Source organism: Schistocerca nitens, chromosome 1, assembly GCF_023898315.1.
Source record: "Schistocerca nitens isolate TAMUIC-IGC-003100 chromosome 1, iqSchNite1.1, whole genome shotgun sequence".
In the NCBI taxonomy this organism is placed as follows: Eukaryota; Metazoa; Arthropoda; class Insecta; order Orthoptera; family Acrididae; genus Schistocerca; species Schistocerca nitens.
The window spans coordinates 337,993,474-338,013,395 of NC_064614.1; the positions used below are offsets into that span (position 1 = coordinate 337,993,474).

General features: G+C 38.2%; 1 protein-coding gene across 6 annotated transcripts in view; it reads right to left on the reverse strand.

The window, feature by feature from the left end:
* Positions 1-19,922, reverse strand: part of LOC126248551 (GATOR complex protein Iml1) — a 637,798-nt gene that overhangs the window by 416,357 nt on the left and 201,519 nt on the right. For 4 of the 6 annotated variants that reach the window (XM_049949630.1, XM_049949674.1, XM_049949657.1 and 1 more), the window contains exons 14-15: positions 5,348-5,485; positions 2,575-2,592 (exon numbers count right to left, since the gene is read on the reverse strand). The exons of 1 other annotated variant lie outside the window; for it this stretch is intronic. In XM_049949630.1, the coding sequence (XP_049805587.1) occupies positions 2,575-2,592; positions 5,348-5,485 (156 nt within the window). The remainder of the gene's footprint in view (positions 1-2,574; positions 2,593-5,347; positions 5,486-19,922) is intronic. One more of the 6 variants, XM_049949640.1, reaches the window with a different exon arrangement.

Below are 19,922 nucleotides of genomic sequence, written 5' to 3' on the forward strand. Positions count from 1 at the left end.
TTAAAACCCACATCCTTTCGTCTTTCCCTCTCCTTCCCTCTTTCCTGATGAGGCAACAGTGTGTTGCGAAAGCTTGAATTTTGTGTGTATGTTTGTGTTTGTTTGTGTGTCTATCGACCTGCCAGCGCTTTCGTTCAGTAAGTCACATCATCTTTGTTTTTATATATATATATATATATATATATATATATATATATATATATATATGTGTGTGTGTGTGTGTGTGTGTGTGTGTACACATTTGAATTACAAAAAACAAATACTAAAAAAAAAAAAGGTGCATGGTGCGAAATTCAATCCGGCGAGACCTTCGGATTACGAAGTTATGGTCTTACGTTAAATCAGTAAGTGGCTCGAAACAGCATATCCAGACACTCTGGGATGATGATGGCATTGAAACAGAGGATGACACGCGTAAAGCTGAAATACTAAACACCTTTTTCCAAAGCTGTTTCACAGAGGAAGACCGCACTGCAGTTCCTTCTATAAATCCTCGCACAAACGAAAAAATGGCTGACATCGAAATAAGTGTCCAAGGAATAGAAAAGCAACTGGAATCACTCAACAGAGGAAAGTCCACTGGACCTGACGGGATACCAATTCGATTCTACACAGAGTACGCGAAAGAACTTGCCCCCCTTCTAACAGCCGTGTACCGCAAGTCTCTAGAGGAACGGAGGGTTCCAAATGATTGGAAAAGAGCACAGGTAGTCCCAGTCTTCAAGAAGGGTCGTCGAGCAGATGCGCGAAACTATAGACCTATATCTCTGACGTCGATCTGTTGTAGAATTTTAGAACATGTTTTTTGCTCGAGTATCATGTCGTTTTTGGAAACCTAGAATCTACTATGTAGGAATCAACATGGATTCCGGAAACAGCGATCATGTGAGACCCAACTCGCATTATTTGTTCATGAGACCCAGAAAATATTAGATACAGGCTCCCAGGTAGATGCTATTTTTCTTGACTTCCGGAAGGCATTCGATACAGTTCCGCACTGTCGCCTGATAAACAAAGTAAGAGCCTACAGAATATCAGACCAGCTGTGTGGCTGGATTGAAGATTTTTTAGCAAACAGAACACAGCATGTTGTTATCAATGGAGAGACGTCTACAGACGTTAAGGTAACCTCTGGCGTGCCACAGGGAAGTGTTATGGGACCATTGCTTTTCACAATATATATAAATGACCTAGTAGTTAGTGTCGGAAGTTCCATGCGGCTTTTCGCGGATGATGCTGTAGTATACAGGGAAGTTGCAGCATTAGAAAATTGTAGCGAAATGCAGGAAGATCTGCAGCGGATAGGCACTTGGTGCAGGGAGTGGCAACTGTCCCTTAACATAGACAAATGTAATGTATTGCGAATACATAGAAAGAAGGATCCTTTATTGTATGATTATATGATAGCGGAACAAACACTGGTAGCAGTTACTTCTGTAAAATATCTGGGAGTATGCGTGCGGAATGATTTGAAGTGGAATGATCATATAAAATTAATTGTTGGTAAGGCGGGTACCAGGTTGAGATTCATTGGGAGAGTGCTTAGAAAATGTAGTCCAGCAACAAAGGAGGTGGCTTACAAAACACTCGTTCGACCTATACTTGAGTATTGCTCATCAGTGTGGGATCCGTACCAGATCGGGTTGACGGAGGAGATAGAGAAGATCCAAAGAAGAGCGGCGCGTTTCGTCACAGGGTTATTTGGTAACCGTGATAGCGTTATGGAGATGTTTAATAAACTCAAGTGGCAGACTCTGCAAGAGAGGCGCTCTGCATCGCGGTGTAGCTTGCTCGCCAGGTTTCGAGAGGGTGCGTTTCTGGATGAGGTATCGAGTATATTGCTTCCCCCTACTTATACCTCCCGAGGATATCACGAATGTAAAATTAGAGAGATTAGAGCGCGCACGGAGGCTTTCAGACAGTCGTTCTTCCCGCGAACCATACGCGACTGGAACAGGAAAGGGAGGTAATGACAGTGGCACGTAAAGTGCCCTCCGCCACACACCGTTGGGTGGCTTGCGGAGTATGAATGTAGATGTAGATGTAGATGTAGAACCCGAGCACTTACCGCTGCGCCACAACGTTGTCAAAAATTATTAATCATAGAGAGTATTTCACGGCAACGGTTTATTTTAACTGTTGATTTTCTCGACAACGGCTGAGAAGTGCATCTTGGTGCTTTGCCACATTACACCTCTGGTCATGAGCTTTTATTATGGGCAGTATGAATTGAATCTGAATTTCACAATTGGCAGCCTCCTCTTGTCAGTCTGATCTGCAAAGCATAAGTAACTCCCATTTTCAGTATTCTTCTAGTGTTACAACATGCATAAAATGACAAATTTTGAATTAACAAATATAATATTTGTAAAGAAAAATGCAACAGTGGGGAATTCATGGATAAAAGATACAGAACAAATTTATTTTCACTATAAAATGAGCTAAGAATTTATGGAGGGCTTTTAGTGACATTCCAATACAGCTGTTACTGCTCAGAGTTTGAGTACAACAAAACTACAATAACATTTCCTTTCTTTTAAATAGCTATAAATAAAATTTTAATCTGATTCAAACCTATTATAACTTTTCCAACTGATCGTATGATTTCACGCGAGTGATGCACCCAACAGACAGACATGAAAAGAAAACAAAAAATGAGACACACATTAGCAAAAGCACATAAAGCACAATTCCTGTTCAGTTTACAAAACAATATCAAATAATAAGCACAATAGTTGACTTTATATAAATGCTCACCCAACATGGAACGCTGAAATTCTTCGACATGAAAATTAAGACAGACAAGTAATTGTAAAGACGACGTCACATGTAATTATAGTAACATTATCCCACATACTATACATAATGCTTACATTTTATTGGTAGACCATACACAGTTTCATGTAACTGAACAGCACTTTCTACAATGCATTTCATTTTCATCAGAATAAAAGTAAACAAAACTGAAAACATCTGCGGTACACCAACTGCTGCAGCCATAATCAGACACATGCACAATACACTCATCCAGAAAATCTTCACCTCCCTCCACTCTCTCTCTCTCTCTCTCTCTCTCTCTCTCTCTCTCTCCCTCTCTCTCTCTCTCTCTCTCTCACACACACACACAAAGAGAGAGAGAGAGAGAGAGAGAGAGAGAGAGAGAGAGAGAGAGATTTATTATTTGATGTATTCTCTGGTCTCATGTGTAGATAAATAAAGTGATTATGAATTGTATTATAAAACATCACTTTAAAAACAAAACATGAAAACTGATGAGTAATCTTAATACTGAGACTTGTAAATATGACATTTTCAAATTCCATATCTCTGATGATTCCATGAAAAAATATTAATAAATACACTTGCAATTAATTTATGTATGATTTGTCTTTATACTACATTGATGTACTTATAATGAGCTCAAAACATGTGTGTAATAGAACAGGAGCGATCGTTTACCTGCTGCTGAAACCAGAATGATTGTAGTAAGAATGACAAAAACATAATTTTGATAATAGGTGATTTTGTAAGTTTCAGAACTTGACAGTATAAACATTCACTTGTAATTTTCACTGAAACTAGATTTTATAACTCACAAATGGCATGGTATGTATTGTGTTTCCCTCTGCTTTTCTCCTACAAATATATTTATATAAATACTCATTCATGCACTGATAGTGTCGGTTCCATATACGTTTGTTCTTTACCACCCTTACTTTTTTTGCACTTCCCACTTCTTTCTTATTTCTTTTGTTCTGTGGTTTTTTTTTCTATTTTCTTTTCTTTCTGTCATAAAGCATCTTACCAAATTAATTCATGTGCTCTTGACAAAATGTCTCATACAACACTCCCACCCTTTTTCAGTATGTCTTTTGTGTTTCCTCTCTTTTTCTGATAACAGTTTAAAATTATGAAGAATTACTTAGTTCCTAAATTTGTTTTTTCCATTAAAATTAAAGACCGCAATGGTAATGTAGGTTACTCTCCCTAGGTTACCAGCACCATACATTTACATCTTTTAGAACAAATTACATCAATTTGAAATATCAGAAATATACTTTAGCTCAGTATGGCTTCATCTTTAAGGCAGCTGGTTCTAGACTATTATCCCCACTACTAAATATCCTTTAATTAACTTTACCATTCTCAGAATCTTTCACCTGGAGATCTTTCACTGTGTAGTGGAATAGTTCTATTAGTTATTTTTTTTTTTTTAATTTTATTTCTTGTCAAAAATGTACAGCTGAAAATAACACACAGTGTCATGTTTTCTAAGTTTTACAGTCCAAGTACAGTTCAAAGTATTAAAAATTTCTACTTACGCATTTACCCTTATTAAAGTGAATGATAACAGTAAGGATTTGGTGGAGGATTTTTCAGTACCTATACATTTTATGTAATGTAATGGCATAGTAATGGTCCCCTTGCTATGGAAACATGAATTTTCCAAATTAAATTCTACAGAAACAAAGTCTGAGAGAAACTGTAGCTGCAACATGCTATAAAATTATAACTTAGATAATATTTAATTCACACGAAAAATGTCACGTAAACACAGGCTCTTGTATGTATCCTTCTATATAAATGCAAATTTCATAACAGTTTTACTTAGCTTATTCATGCTGAAAAAATGTTCTCAATCACACACACACAAACACACACACACACACACACACACACACAAACACAAACATAATACTAATGTTTTCAACTAGCTTTAAGGTTTTACTAAATTAATTACAAATTCCTGAATCACTTTCATAATAATTCATGACAAATTGCTGACAGAACTACCGTCAATTATTCGATTGTTAATAGATCTAAGTTAATACACCACATACTCTAATTTTCAGATCTCCTTCAACCCTAAACACACACACACACACACACACACACACACACACACACACACACACAAAGTGGGCAAGCAATAAAACTGAAAAACATGCAAACATGCATAGAACAGGGGACAGCAGACAACAGTCACATTAGAATCCTGAAAGGTTTCTTTCTAATAATGTAAGGAAATTATTCCTGGTCAATATTATTCCGAAAATAATATTTCTTTTTAAAGGAAGAGGCTGTTAATTCTGATGTCTGTGCAGTACAACTGTCACTGGGAAAATAAATGACAAGGGAATAAATTAAATTTAATGGCAACACATACTTAATTTTTTTTAATTATGCAAAAGTACTAATAAGAATATATTCTATGTGACTTGTTCAATACGGAACATAACTCAAAGTAAAGTTTTATCAGGACACCAAATAAAATGACACATTTTCTTAAAATAACTGACATTATATATGAAAATACTGATCAATTTTCATGAAATTGTTTTCCAACCTGTAGTAAGGGCAGGAGTCCACTCCTGTTCACCTGTAGCACCCCAAAGGAGAATCAGACTCTTGTTAGCTGGCATACGTCTCTCGGATGTCCCAGAAGACAACAGATTGGGGCGCACTGATCCAGGGATCTTCACATCTACGATTCATTGTGCCATGCATTACACTAGCTACTACCAATCATTAAAAAAGCATGCACAAATGTTGTGATAACTCTGAAGAAATGCTGACATACACAGTGCCGCAAAATGTATAAAGCAACTGATCAAACAGTCCACAGGTGTACTGCCAGTTCATAGTGTCCAACAGGCACAATATTTTGGCGATGAAACATGTCACCATCACCAGGTGAACTGGTGAACTGAACTCCTGAGGCCATGCACCTGACTAGTATCCCATGGCCCCCGCGAGCCACTCCATCCACAATCCACACCCGTGACCATGTGTTGGCAGTTGCGGAGATGCTATTGTCGGCGTCTGTGATGGCACTGATGTGAGTTCTCTATTTGCCTTGGTTGCCAGGTCGTTTTGTTTGCTGAGAGTCTTCTTAATTACACTCAGCGCTGGTTTTGAAGCCTTGTTACGATAATAGCCACAATTTCAGTTGATGAGATCATCCCTGGTACAAATTTCTATGGCCTCTCTAATGACGCTGGAAGTCTGGCCAAGATACTGGTACATTCATACTCCATTATGTGATTCTTGGACAAACAGTGCTCTGTGAGTGCTAACTTGTTGGGATACAGCAGTCCAATGTGCCTCTGGTGTTCTCGGCAATGATCTTTGATGGTGCGCACTGTCTGTCTAGTATATCTCTTCTCACATTGACATGGAATCTGGTATAAGCCAGCCTTCTGCAAACCAAGATCACATTTGACACTTCCCAATAATGCTCATATTTTATTGGGTGGGAAAAAGATGGTTTTTACTCAGTGCTTCTTCAATATGAATCCAATGTTTCCCGATAGTGCACCAGTGTACGGTATAAACGCAGTGGCTGCATATTCCTCCATGGCTTCTTCCGTGTCCACAGATTGTACTATTGTTGTGGTGTGGAGTGTGTGCCTAATCTGCCATTCTGGGTACACCTTTTTTTCAGAATACAGTTCTGAGATTCTCTAGTTCCTGGGGCAGACAATCTGTCTGAAATGGTGCGCACCCTGTAGATAAGTGTTTTTAGTACCACATTCCTATGTACCTCACTGTGCATTTTCTTCTGATACAGCTCTTCTCTTGACCATGATGTCTAGGAATGGTAATCTTCTTTCTGTTTTGGTCTAGAAGGAAGACTGCCATCCCTGGATGTCACAATCTAGAGAAGAGTTGATGGCACCATGGGCCATGGTGTGCATCAGAATAAAATGCACACTAACCTGTATTTGCATGCAGAGGGCAGTCACCACCCTTGGGAGAGGAATTGGGTACTAAATACACTTGTACATGGGGGGTGCACCGTTTCAGATGCAGAAAGTTTGCCCCAGAAGCTAGAGCACCTCAGAATTGTATTCCGAAAAAATGTGTACCCAGAATAGCCGATTAGACATGCTCTCCACCCCACCATAACAGTACAATCTGTGGAGACAGAAGAAGCCATGGAGGGAGGGGCAGCCATTGCCTTTATACTTACACCGGCACACGATCAGAAAAGATCAGATGCATGTTGAAGAAGCACTGAGCAAAAACTATCTTTTTCCCACCCAATAAAATGTGAGCATTATTGGGAAGTGTCAAACATGATCTCAGTTTACAGAAGACTGGCGAATACCAGATTCCATGGCAATGTGGAAAGACATATATTGGATAGACAGTGTTCAGCATCAAAGTTCATTGCCAAGAACACCAGAGGCACACTTGACTGAAATATCCCAACAACTTTGCAGTCACAGAGCACTGTTTGTCCGAGAATCACGCGATGGAGTATGAACATACCAGGATCTTAGCACAGACTTCCAAATACTGGGAAAGTGTTGTTAGAGAGGCCATAGAAATTCGTACCAGGTACGATCTCATCAACTGATATTGGGCTATAATTTTAGCAAGACTTGGGAACCAGCACTGAGTTTAATTAAGAAGACTCTCAGCAAACAAAACAATCTGGTGACCATGGCGGACAGAGAACATACATCAACGCCATCACAGACACTGATGCTGATGCTAGCATCTCTATGACTGCCAATGTGTAGCCATGAGTGTGAACACCAGATGGAGTGGCTCACGGGGCCAGGGAAGATTAGTCAGCCGCATGTCCTCAGGAGCTCAGTTTGTGAGTGCACTTGATGATAGCAACATGTTTGATCACCAAAATATTGTGCCCATTGGACACTATTAACAGGCAGGACACCCATGGACTGTTCAATCAACAAATATGCCAGGAGAAACTGAAGAATCACATAAAGGAACTGTTTGCAATATTTGAGACTTTTCTTATTATCTGTGAGCGATGAACAGCATCACAATTTAAAACACATTGCCATACACTACTTTCCTTTTTAAGATTAGTGTTTCTAAAATTTACATTTAATAGTTACTTGTTAGCAGTGACATTACTCCTCAATTTTCAACTACTGGGAACGTCACCAACACTTAACACAAAAATAATTCATCAGAAAACACTAGACAGGGAAGATAGCACATCTCTACAAAGTTTAATCTGTAGAAAACCCTGAACATTAAAAAGGGGTGGGAGAAGGGGGACAGGATATGCACGAAGACTAAAAAAATACAAAGAAGTTATAAAGTTGAAATTATAATAAGTGAGGCATGTGAAAGACATATAGCAGTACTGCATTTTGCAGAAGGCAGTTGTGTTATAATGTCCTCAAGTATTTGACAATACTGTGTTGCCTCCAGTGATGTGTGGTAATATTTTGCTAAAACCAATGGCTTGAATATTCAAGAAACTTCACTAATAAGTGAGAAAGAATGACTCATTATATGATTATAATGCAACATTGCCAGGTTGTGTCCATTTCATTAAGCAAGGTACAAATTACAGCAAATCTGTGAAATCAAAAACTGTGAAGAAACCTTAACATATAATAGTTCATCAAATCATCAGGGAAAACAGCTGACAATAATTTCAACAATTTCTACAGAAGGATCACTCAGCAGTAAACAAGTATCCAAAATCTACTGAAACCCAGTTAGAAAATGTTAAAATGATAACTACTCTCTAGCATTTTAGTAACAAATGATCCACAAATAACTCACAATAACACAAACTCCACAAAGGTTTCTTTACATAAACTTCTTTTTATTAACTGTAGTTATAATTAATTTGAAAAGCAACACAATTTCACCCATGATGCAATTAATTTCATGAAAATCTTTATGCACAAATAGGGTATTACACTGTAAAATCTAGGCAACATTTATTCTCCATTCATAATAAAAAATTCCTTTTTCAAGCAATGATAAACATGTAATTCCTACAAATAGAGGTATCTGATCTGACTAAATACAAAAACAGCCTGAAACTCAGTCTTACATCATCAAAATTATCAGCTAATTGAGGAAAGAAGTGAAGAGTACAAGCAATGTTGGTGGAAAGCATAATAAGACACAAACACACTAGGCCAAGTCATCCATGAAAAGAACATTAATACCATATTCCAAATGACAATGAAAGTCTGAACTCAAAAATATCATTGAAACAGACAAGGTATTACAACCAAAGAGGTGGAGAATAGAATAATACACGTGTGCTAAGAAATACCGGAAGTTGAATTAAATAAAAAAGGAAACAAATGAAAAAAGGTAAGTCAATTAGTTAAAGTACTTGCTGTTGAAATTACAGCCCAAAACTAATATTTAACAAAAAAAAAAAAAAAAAAAAAAAACAGGAAAAAGAAAAAAAATAAATCAACAATCTGGAATATACCAGAAACAGGCAATGCAACTTTACTGCATGGGAGATAAGTTGGTAGAATGAGAAATCATAAAGTGAAAGGGAAAACACACAAGGTCTGCTCAAGTGATGTAGTAGTTACAAGAAAAAAATCAGTATATGGGTTATTTCTATACAACACTGTAACACAACCTACTACAACAGTGTGATGATAATCACTCAATTCCAGACAAATAAAGCATAAGATTGACAAATATTATAAATTGTTGACGCTGTACAAAACATTTCAATTTTGGATGAAGCTGTGAGAGCCCAAGATTTTTGTTTGTGGCTGACATTAAGACCTATTTTATCAGAGGCACATGCACTTACGTAATGCTGCTCAAGAAACACCAAGAACAGAACTGGTAGATGCAAGAATGAGGATAAAAGGCTTTTTTTTAAGATCCAAAAGTTGTTTGGTGGAGTACAAACAATGGAAGGAGTTGAGGAGATGAGTGGTCAAAATGCTAAAAACACACACATGCAGGGATGAGTTATCCCAGAGCAGCAGCCTTATAGAGATGAAGGATGACTGGATGAGAGGAACAAAGAGGACAGGAGTGGGAGACAGTGGTGAATAGAAGGGAGGGTGATGGCCAGGAACAGAAGAACAGCAAGAAAACAGTAGAGGAATATGCCACCAGCAAGTCCAACTAGGAGCCAGGCACATGATGAAGTGGAGGTATAGGAGATGTGGAGGCGTGGGTGCAGACAGAACAGAGGTAACGGGAGACCACATAGAGATCAGAATTGGTGTAAAATAGTGGATAAAGTGATTGAGCTACAGTGAAACAGAGAAATAGGAGGAAGAGAGATAGAATCGAAGGGGCCAAGAGTGGGGTTGCGTGAAGGACAGAGGCTAGTGGAGTTTGAGCCCATGAAGATTATGAGTTCAAAGGTTTGCTATAAGGGCAATTCTTATCTATGAAATCCAGAAGGAGGAGTATAATCCAGATGGCATGGGTTGTGAAGCAGTTGTTGAAGCTGTACATATCTTCTTGAGAAGTATATTGTGCCACGGTGTGGTTGACTTTGTTCTTGTCCACAGTTTTTGGATGACCATTTATTTAAGTTGACAGCCGGTTGGTCATCAAGTCCAGCTAATAGAGGTTCAGATGTTACAGCAGAGTTGATCAAAACTCTTACCTCATCAGTCATATCCTGTGAAAGACTCGCATCCAAGACCTGTACTATACATTTACTCAGTATGCATTATTCCAGTCCCATCTCAGGTATATCACTCCCCTTAGAGGCAGGGCCATATGGGGTCATTTAGTAACAGTAATTCAATCCATATATATAATATATATACTCTGCCTGACAAAACAAGTGAAGGATCCAGAAGGGGAGGAGGAAATTAAATGAGACCTCACAGGTTGAGAGGGTAGGTGTTGTTTCAGCAACTTCAAAATCATGTCAAATTTACAAAGGACTTGGCTGTGCAATATTCTTCTTCTTCTTCTTCTTCTTCTTCTTCTTATTATTATTATTATTATTATTATTATTATTATTATTTCTTTACTTTCTCAGACGTTAAGTCTGGTTAAGAATGGAAAGTGACGCGGACCTTGATCAAGCGTCACTTCCTATTAACTGTACGGTATGTGTTATATTGCATTTAGGAACTTTCGGGTAATTGAACATGTATCAATAATTACGGATTTCTGTAGTTGTATATATATGTTTGGATGTAGCTGCATTGCATTGATTTACTGGTGGATATTGTGTGGTATGACTCCTGTAGTTGATAGTTGTTATTATTATTATTATTATTATTACTACAAATTGTGGGGTGCTCGACAATGTGGTTATCAGCACCCTTGCAAATTCCCAATCTTTTCACAGTCCAGTCTCACCAATTTCCTGAATGATGATGAGATGATGATGACAACACAAACAACCAATCCGCAGGTGGAGAAAAATTCCCTTGGAAGGGTTTCATTAAGTTGTTGCATCCTTTCCCAGAGGCAAGTTGGTCCACAGCTGTTGTGACTGGTTTTTGATATCCTATATACTGGCACTGGGACAGAGCTGATGATTGAGCTGGTCCCACAAATGTACTATACAGGGCAGATTTCTGGCTCTTACTGACCTCTAGCACAGCTCAGCAGGCAGTTCATGGACACACATATCATGTGTGGACAAGCATTGTCCTGTTGAAAAATTGCATAATGATCCTGATGCATGAGGGGTAACACATGTGGGAGCAGGATGATCATGACACGAGAAACATATTTTTCGTATTTTTAAAGTAGTTTTTTTTCATTGAGAGAAAATTAAGAAGTGAAAAGAAAAGGGAAATAATTGTGAAAGATAGAAAAATATGCCCCCCCATGAACCATGGACCTTGCCGTTGGTGGGGAGGCTTGCGTGCCTCAGCGATACAGATGGCCGTACCGTAGGTGCAACCACAACGGAGGGGTATCTGTTGAGAGGCCAGACAAACATGTGGTTCCTGAAGAGGGGCAGCAGCCTTTTCAGTAGTTGCAGGGGCAACAGTCTGGATGAATGACTGATCTGGCCTTGTAACATTAACCAAAACGGCCTTGCTGTGCTGGTACTGCGAACGGCTGAAAGCAAGGGGAAACTACAGCCGTAATTTTTCCCGAGGACATGCAGCTCTACTGTATGATTAAATGATGATGGCGTCCTCTTGGGTAAAATATTCCGGAGGTAAAATAGTCCCCCATTCGGATCTCCGGGCGGGGACTACTCAAGAGGACGTCGTTATCAGGAGAAAGAAAACTGGCGTTCTACGGATCGGAGCGTGGAATGTCAGATCACTTAATCGGGCAGGTAGGTTAGAAAATTTAAAAAGGGAAATGGATAGGTTAAAGTTAGATATAGTGGGAATTAGTGAAGTTCGGTGGCAGGAGGAACAAGACTTTTGGTCAGGTGATTACAGGGTTATAAATACAAAATCAAATAGGGGTAATGCAGGAGTAGGTTTAATAATGAATAAAAAAATAGGAGTGCGGGTTAGCTACTACAAACAGCATAGTGAACGCATTATTGTGGCCAAGATAGACACAAAGCCCATGCCTACTACAGTAGTACAAGTTTATATGCCAACTAGCTCTGCAGATGATGAAGAAATAGATGAAATGTATGACGAGATAAAAGAAATTATTCAGGTAGTGAAGGGAGACGAAAATTTAATAGTCATGGGTGACTGGAATTCGTCAGTAGGAAAAGGGAGAGAAGGAAACATAGTAGGTGAATATGGATTGGGGGGAAGGAATGAAAGAGGAAGCCGCCTTGTAGAATTTTGCACAGAGAATAACTTAATCATAGCTAACACTTGGTTCAAGAATCATGAAAGGAGGCTGTATACATGGAAGAAGCCAGGAGATACTGACAGGTTTCAGATAGATTATATAATGGTAAGACAGAGATTTAGGAACCAGGTTTTAAATTGTAAGACATTTCCTGGGGCAGATGTGGATTCTGACCACAATCTATTGGTTATGAACTGCAGATTGAAACTGAAGAAACTGCAAAAAGGTGGGAATTTAAGGAGATGGGACCTGGATAAACTGAAAGAACCAGAGGTTGTAGAGAGCTTCAGGGAGAGCATAAGGGAACAATTGACAGGAATGGGGGAAAGAAATACAGTAGAAGAAGAATGGGTAGCTCTGAGGGATGAAGTGGTGAAGGCAGCAGACGATCAAGTAGGTAAAAAGACGAGGGCTAGCAGAAATCCTTGGGTAACAGAAGAAATATTGAATTTAATTGATGAAAGGAGAAAATATAAAAATGCAGTAAATGAAGCAGGCAAAAAGGAATACAAACGTCTCAAAAATGAGATCGACAGGAAGTGCAAAATGGCTAAGCAGGGATGGCTAGAGGACAAATGTAAGGATGTAGAGGCTTATCTCACTAGGGGTAAGATAGATACTGCCTACAGGAAAATTAAAGAGACCTTTGGAGATAAGAGAACCACTTGTATGAATATCAAGAGCTCAGATGGAAACCCAGTTCTAAGCAAAGAAGGGAAGGTAGAAAGGTGGAAGGAGTATATAGAGGGTTTATACAAGGGAGATGTACTTGAGGACAATATTATGGAAATGGAAGAGGATGTAGATGAAGACGAAATGGGAGATAAGATACTGCGTGAAGAGTTTGACAGAGCACTGAAAGACCTGAGTCGAAACAAGGCCCCGGGAGTAGACAACATTCCACTAGAACTACTGATGGCCTCGGGAGAGCCAGTCATGACAAAACTCTACCATCTGGTGAGCACGATGTATGAGACAGGCGAAATACCCTCAGACTTCAAGAAGAATATAATAATTCCAATCCCAAAGAAAGCAGGTGTTGACAGATGTGAAAATTACCGAACTATCAGTTTAATAAGTCACAGCTGCAAAATACTAACGCGAATTCTTTACAGACGAATGGAAAAACTGGTAGAAGCTGACCTCGGGGAAGATCAGTTTGGATTCCGTAGGAATGTTGGAACACGTGAGGCAATACTGACCTTACGACTTATCTTGGAAGAAAGATTAAGAAAAGGCAAACCTACGTTTCTAGCATTTGTAGACTTAGAGAAAGCTTTTGACAATGTTGACTGGAATACTCTCTTTCAAATTCTGAAGGTGGCAGGGGTAAAATACAGGGAGCGAAAGGCTATTTACAATTTGTACAGAAACCAGATGGCAGTTATAAGAGTCGAGGGGCATGAAAGGGAAGCAGTGGTTGGGAAAGGAGTGAGACAGGGTTGTAGCCTCTCCCCGATGTTATTCAATCTCTATATTGAGCAAGCAGTAAAGGAGACAAAAGAAAAATTCGGAGTAGGTATTAAAATTCATGGAGAAGAAGTAAAAACTTTGAGGTTCGCCGATGACATTGTAATTCTGTCAGAGACAGCAAAGGACTTGGAAGAGCAGTTGAACGGAATGGACAGTGTCTGAAAGGAGGATATAAGATGAACATCAACAAAAGCAAAACGAGGATAATGGAATGTAGTCAAATTAAGTCGGGTGATGCTGAGGGAATTAGATTAGGAAATGAGACACTTAAAGTAGTAAAGGAGTTTTGCTATTTAGGGAGTAAAATAACCGATGATGGTCGAAGTAGAGAGGATATAAAATGTAGACTGGCAATGGCAAGGAAAGCGTTTCTCAAGAAGAGAAATTTGTTAACATCGAGTATAGATTTAGGTGTCAGGAAGGCGTTTCTGAAAGTATTTGTATGGAGTGTAGCCACGTATGGAAGTGAGACATGGACGATAACTAGTTTGGACAAGAAGAGAATAGAAGCTTTCGAAATGTGGTGCTACAGAAGAATGCTGAAGATAAGGTGGGTAGATCACGTAACTAATGAGGAGGTATTGAATAGCATTGGGGAGAAGAGAAGTTTGTGGCACAACTTGACTAGAAGAAGGGATCGGTTGGTAGGACATGTTTTGAGGCATCAAGGGATCACAAATTTAGCATTGGAGGGCAGCGTGGAGGGTAAAAATCGTAGAGGGAGACCAAGAGATCAATACACTAAGCAGATTCAGAAGGATGTAGGTTGCAGTAGGTACTGGGAGATGAAGAAGCTTGCACAGGATAGAGTAGCATGGAGAGCTGCATCAAACCAGTCTCAGGACTGAAGACCACAACAACAACAGAAAAATATGAAAAGGTTTTCAAAGACTGCTACCTCTCCAAAATTTGTTGACTTACATGATTTGATGAAGCAATATGTTTTAAGCTGCAAACCTCATCTTCAGGCTTCATGGCAATACAAAAATATTTATCAAAACTTGACATAGATAGGAGGTGGAATCCAAAATTTTTGGGACTGGTGCTGCCATCTGGATAGTAGTAGTAGTAGATCTTTGCACCACTAGGTGGCGAGAGCTGCATATCTGACGACTCAGTGTGCAGAGTGGCATTCAGCTCAGAGGGCATGTTGTGCGTTCACATTGATTTCCGTAATACTCTGTGTTGGGTGTGTGGCAATTTTACGGTGGATCCATGAACAGAACAGCGCATGTGTATCAAATTCTGTGCGAATCTCGGGAAAAGTGTTATAGAGACCCCTGCAATGACTCAACAAGTGTTTGGGGGGACAGAATGTGAGAGCAACAATTGCACCGGGGGAAGAGACCGGGCTCTCCAAGACCCAAAAAAGTGAGACAGGTGAAGAGCATGATCATTGTCTTCTTTGATACCAAGGGAATTGTGCACAAAGAATATTGTCCCAACCAACCAAACAGTGACTTCCGCATACTACTGTGATGTTTTGCGATGGCTCCGTGAAAATGTACGGTGATGATGGCCTGAACTTTGGCATCAAGGGATTTGGCTGCTGCATCATGACAACGTGCCGTCACACATCCTTGTTCACCAGGACCTTTTTCGCAAAAAGCAACATGACGGTTGTACCCCACCCACCGTACTTGCCAGATTTGGCACCTTGCGACTTTGCGCTATTCACAAAACTGAAACTCAAGTTGAAAGGCCATCGGTTCGACACTCTAGAGAGGATTCAAGAAGCATCGCTGGTGGTGATAAACATCCTCAAAGAACAGGACTTCCAGAAAACTTCTGACCAGTGGCAGAAGTGCTGGGACTGGTGTGTACATGCGGATGGGAACTACTTCGAGGGTGATGGTGACCATTAGTCCAAAGGTAAGATTTTCAACAGATGGCAGCACCAGTCCCAAAAATATTGGATAACACCTCATATTAATCATACTGCAGGTATCAACAGCTCCTATTTCTTCACCAACTTCAATTCAATATATTAAATTAGAAAACACATAATAATTAAGAATATATCTGTATCTATTTTCCAATAGCAATATCTTTGTAAGTTCTTAAATAAGTTTTACACTATCATTCTTAATATCAGTCACAGTCACTATAATGTATTTCATCAACCAACATCAGAGATGTGATAGAAAAATATACAGAAGATGTTGCAAGTTACTGATAATACCAGGGCTGACACTTCAAACAACCTTTGTTTTGACAGCTATCTTGTTGCCAGCTTACTTCTGCTACATGGTACAGTTAATTGTGATGTCACGTTTTAATGTTGATAGAGTTCTTGTGTGTCAAACTCTTCTGAAGCACTGAAAGTTCACAGGCTCCTGAGAGGTTTTCCTCAGTTACCCATTACTAGTAACACTACTAGGTGCTGTGTTTTACAGAGAAGCTCTAAATGAACATGCAAAGGAGTCTGAACGTCATTGAAATTTTTGTCATTCAGACATTCGAGTCACTGGTATTTCTTGGGACGCCACAGGCAACTCTTTGCTGCACTTGTGAGTAATGTCAGGCACAGATCGAGCAAACTCAGTGTCACACAAAGCTCAAAAGGAATAGCACAGTCAAGCAACAACAACAAAATGTAATATGAAGGAACTATCATTCCAACTACTAGGGACAACTTTAATTCTCAAGCTCCTCTTCCCACTAATGCGAAACTTGTCACATCTACTCATTTGTATGCTACTACAGTACGTGATTTTTCCCACCAGTCCCCTACATCCATCAGAATTATAACTTATAAAATAATGGAAAATCTTGTACACTCACACCTGCTGCCCTTCACAAATGAAAAAACTTTCAAACTAGTAATGTCGTAAGATGAACTATAAACTATTAAAGAACTAACTTTGTTCATTCATTTAACAAAGACTTTTTTTTTTAAAAAAAAAAAAAAAAAAAAAGCTTACATGTCTGCCTTATGTGAACTGTCTTATACTTCTGTTCTTACAATTTTCCTATATTAAATTACCAAGACATGATATGCACTAACATATACATGGATGTCTGACATCAATCAATCAATGGTGCAATTCACGTTCAGTTTGATGTACTGTTGCGATTTATGCAAAGTTATGTTTCGCTTTACTGGTGAATTACTAAGGAAAGCAGTAAGTCAAATCCTGTCCAACAACTATCAACACTAAAGTTGTAGCACAATAAATACAACAAGAAGTCTCCTTCATCTTATATACGTAAGTACAGGTGTCCCGTGCAGCTGAAGGTCTCAGGTAAATCATCTGTATACACAATTCAGGTTTAGTATCTCAGATTCATTAAATTCCATTCATCATGTATAAATATGATAGAACTCATCTTAACAAAAATAATCAAATTAATACGGATCATCTCAAGAAAAAATTGTGAAGTGTGGACTTCATTTATTCAATGATTTATACCAGACCTGCATACTGTTCATTAAAACTGTTAAACGATTTGCCAGTAAGGTATTTATAGTGATAGATAATGCGTATCCCACTTATATTCCACAGGTAAGTAAGGAAAAATTGAAATCCTCCCCAGGTATGAATAAGTAAGATTTCAATTACAAAATTTTAAATAATACATAAACAACATGGTAAAGTTATACATAAATTTTGTTCCCTTCACATAAAATCTCTCAAAACTTTTCATGTTAAACCTTCCACTTGTTTATAAACAGTATTTAATGCTTACCCATTGTTTGGGCTGGACATTGCAAACTGTGGAAAGTGGCATTCAAAGTGGAGAGATTCAGGAATGATTTAGGCTCAATTCTGTAATTATGCTAACAATGCTGATAATAGCTCTGATAGTGTAGAATATCAGGGACCAAACTTATTAAACAGGTGATACTTGCAGTAAGAGATACCTTTGAGATACCTTATGCACTGGTAATAGGTATGATGACCTTCATAACCAGAACAGTCTCCTTATTCCAGAGCTGCTAATTTTACACATCCTCCATATACACTGCCAAACATAAGTATCGGTGAAAAAAACCTCTACTGTAAAATAAATAGAGGAGTTCCTACTTCAACATGTCCTCTATGCACATTCCACCAAACACCAATATCATTGCATAAAGCCTTCTAGGGTACAATAAATAGAATGGATTGCTTCACCAACCATTCTAATATATCATGTTAAGATTATTTCTGACTCTTAACATTGATGTTCATTTTATGTTCACACATTAATTGCTACCCCTTAGCTATGCCAAACAACAACAACAACAACAAAATATTATCTTACTAATATCATAAGGTAGTGTTCACAACTGCATATCTCATTTCTCCACTATGATTAAAAACAGGTTACCATTCATGATTCGGTTCTGCATAATGCTAGTTAAATACTATTCCTAAATATTTTAGTTACAACAGGCTGAAGTATGATCCACTGCAAATACCCAATAAGTTTTGGATGGAGTGCAAGTGTGTATAGCATTAATTTTGTAGAATATGAATGTGGTGTAGTGTTTCATCTTAATTGGTTCATAATAGTCATATGTCTTATTTTTTGTTCTATGTTATTACTCCTGTTCCTGTATCTATGTCCTGATGTATTGTGCACTTGACTCTTGTGATCTCTATTGTAATGGTTATGCAATATGTTGTGTTGGTTACTGTTACTGCTATTGCTACTTGCTTGCCACTTTTCCAATTATCTCTCAGTGCTGTCTATTTGTTCCAAATATTCTAATAAATTATTATTTTTACTCCAATTTTTTCCTAAAAGCTTGTGTCTTACCATCCGTGATAAACTGCTGGTAATCACTTCTAACAAATGCTCCTCCACTATGGAATCATCCAACTATTTTGGCTTTATTGATATGCCACTTTAGGAAGTCTCTGTAACCCTTCCAAGAATTATTGTTGTATGGTTTGGAACATAGGCATTCTAGATGTAGCTTCCTTTTTGCATCGTCACTCCAATATTTTCACTTGAAACCTCTTCCTAAATCTTTGTAGATTTGAAAATAACCTAATTGTAACAATCCCCACTGTGCTGCATTTCCAGTCATATGACTTACCAAAAAATCTTATAGTAGTCTGCCCACACTTCAGATAACGTACCTCTTAAAAGACTTCAGAAAAGAAACAATGTATATCACCTGATGGTGTAAATTTTGGAAATTCCCTTTGCTTAATACAGCATTCAAACCACTGCAACTGTTACACAGAATCTTACCTTTTTCCTAATATATCTTCAACCTCTTTCCTTACTTCTCATTTTGTATGCTCTTTATTTAAATTAGTATTATCACGTGATACCTCTTTTGTAATATTTAAGTAATCGGCACTGCTACTAGTTGTTGATCCATCACTTATGAGTTTAGTAACTGACAATGTGGATTTAGTCTCAAAAGGGTCCTTAGGTTTACTGTGTAGCCATTGTTTTGTAGTTTCCATTCTAACTCATGTTTTTGCAACCTAAGTTCTAGCTCCTTAACGATTATGGAAATTGAAACTATATTCTTATTTGTAAATTTGCATAAATGCCTTTAATTTCTAATAATTCTTTCTCTAAAATTTGCACTTTTTGAATGAAATTGTCTTGTTCAGATCTCGTCATACGTAAATGTTCTATTTTACCAGCTAGCTTTCCTTTGAGGATTTCGAATTACTGATTGCATGAACCCTTCCATGATTTGATTATCCTCTAAGAAAACAGTGTTACGTTATATAAATGTATAAGTAAGTCTTGAATGTGTAGTTGACTATTTACATTACTAAGTAAATACTGTTTATGACAAAATTACGTCTACCCCTTTCTATCAATTTTATCGTCAAAATTCATTATGTGAGATTTATTTATATCATTTAATCTAAAGAAACTACTACCCAACTAGGATTAACTTTCATCCTCCAGCTCCTCTTCCACTAAGATGAAACTTTTAATTCTTGTTCATTTAAACACTACTAAAGTATGTGATTTTC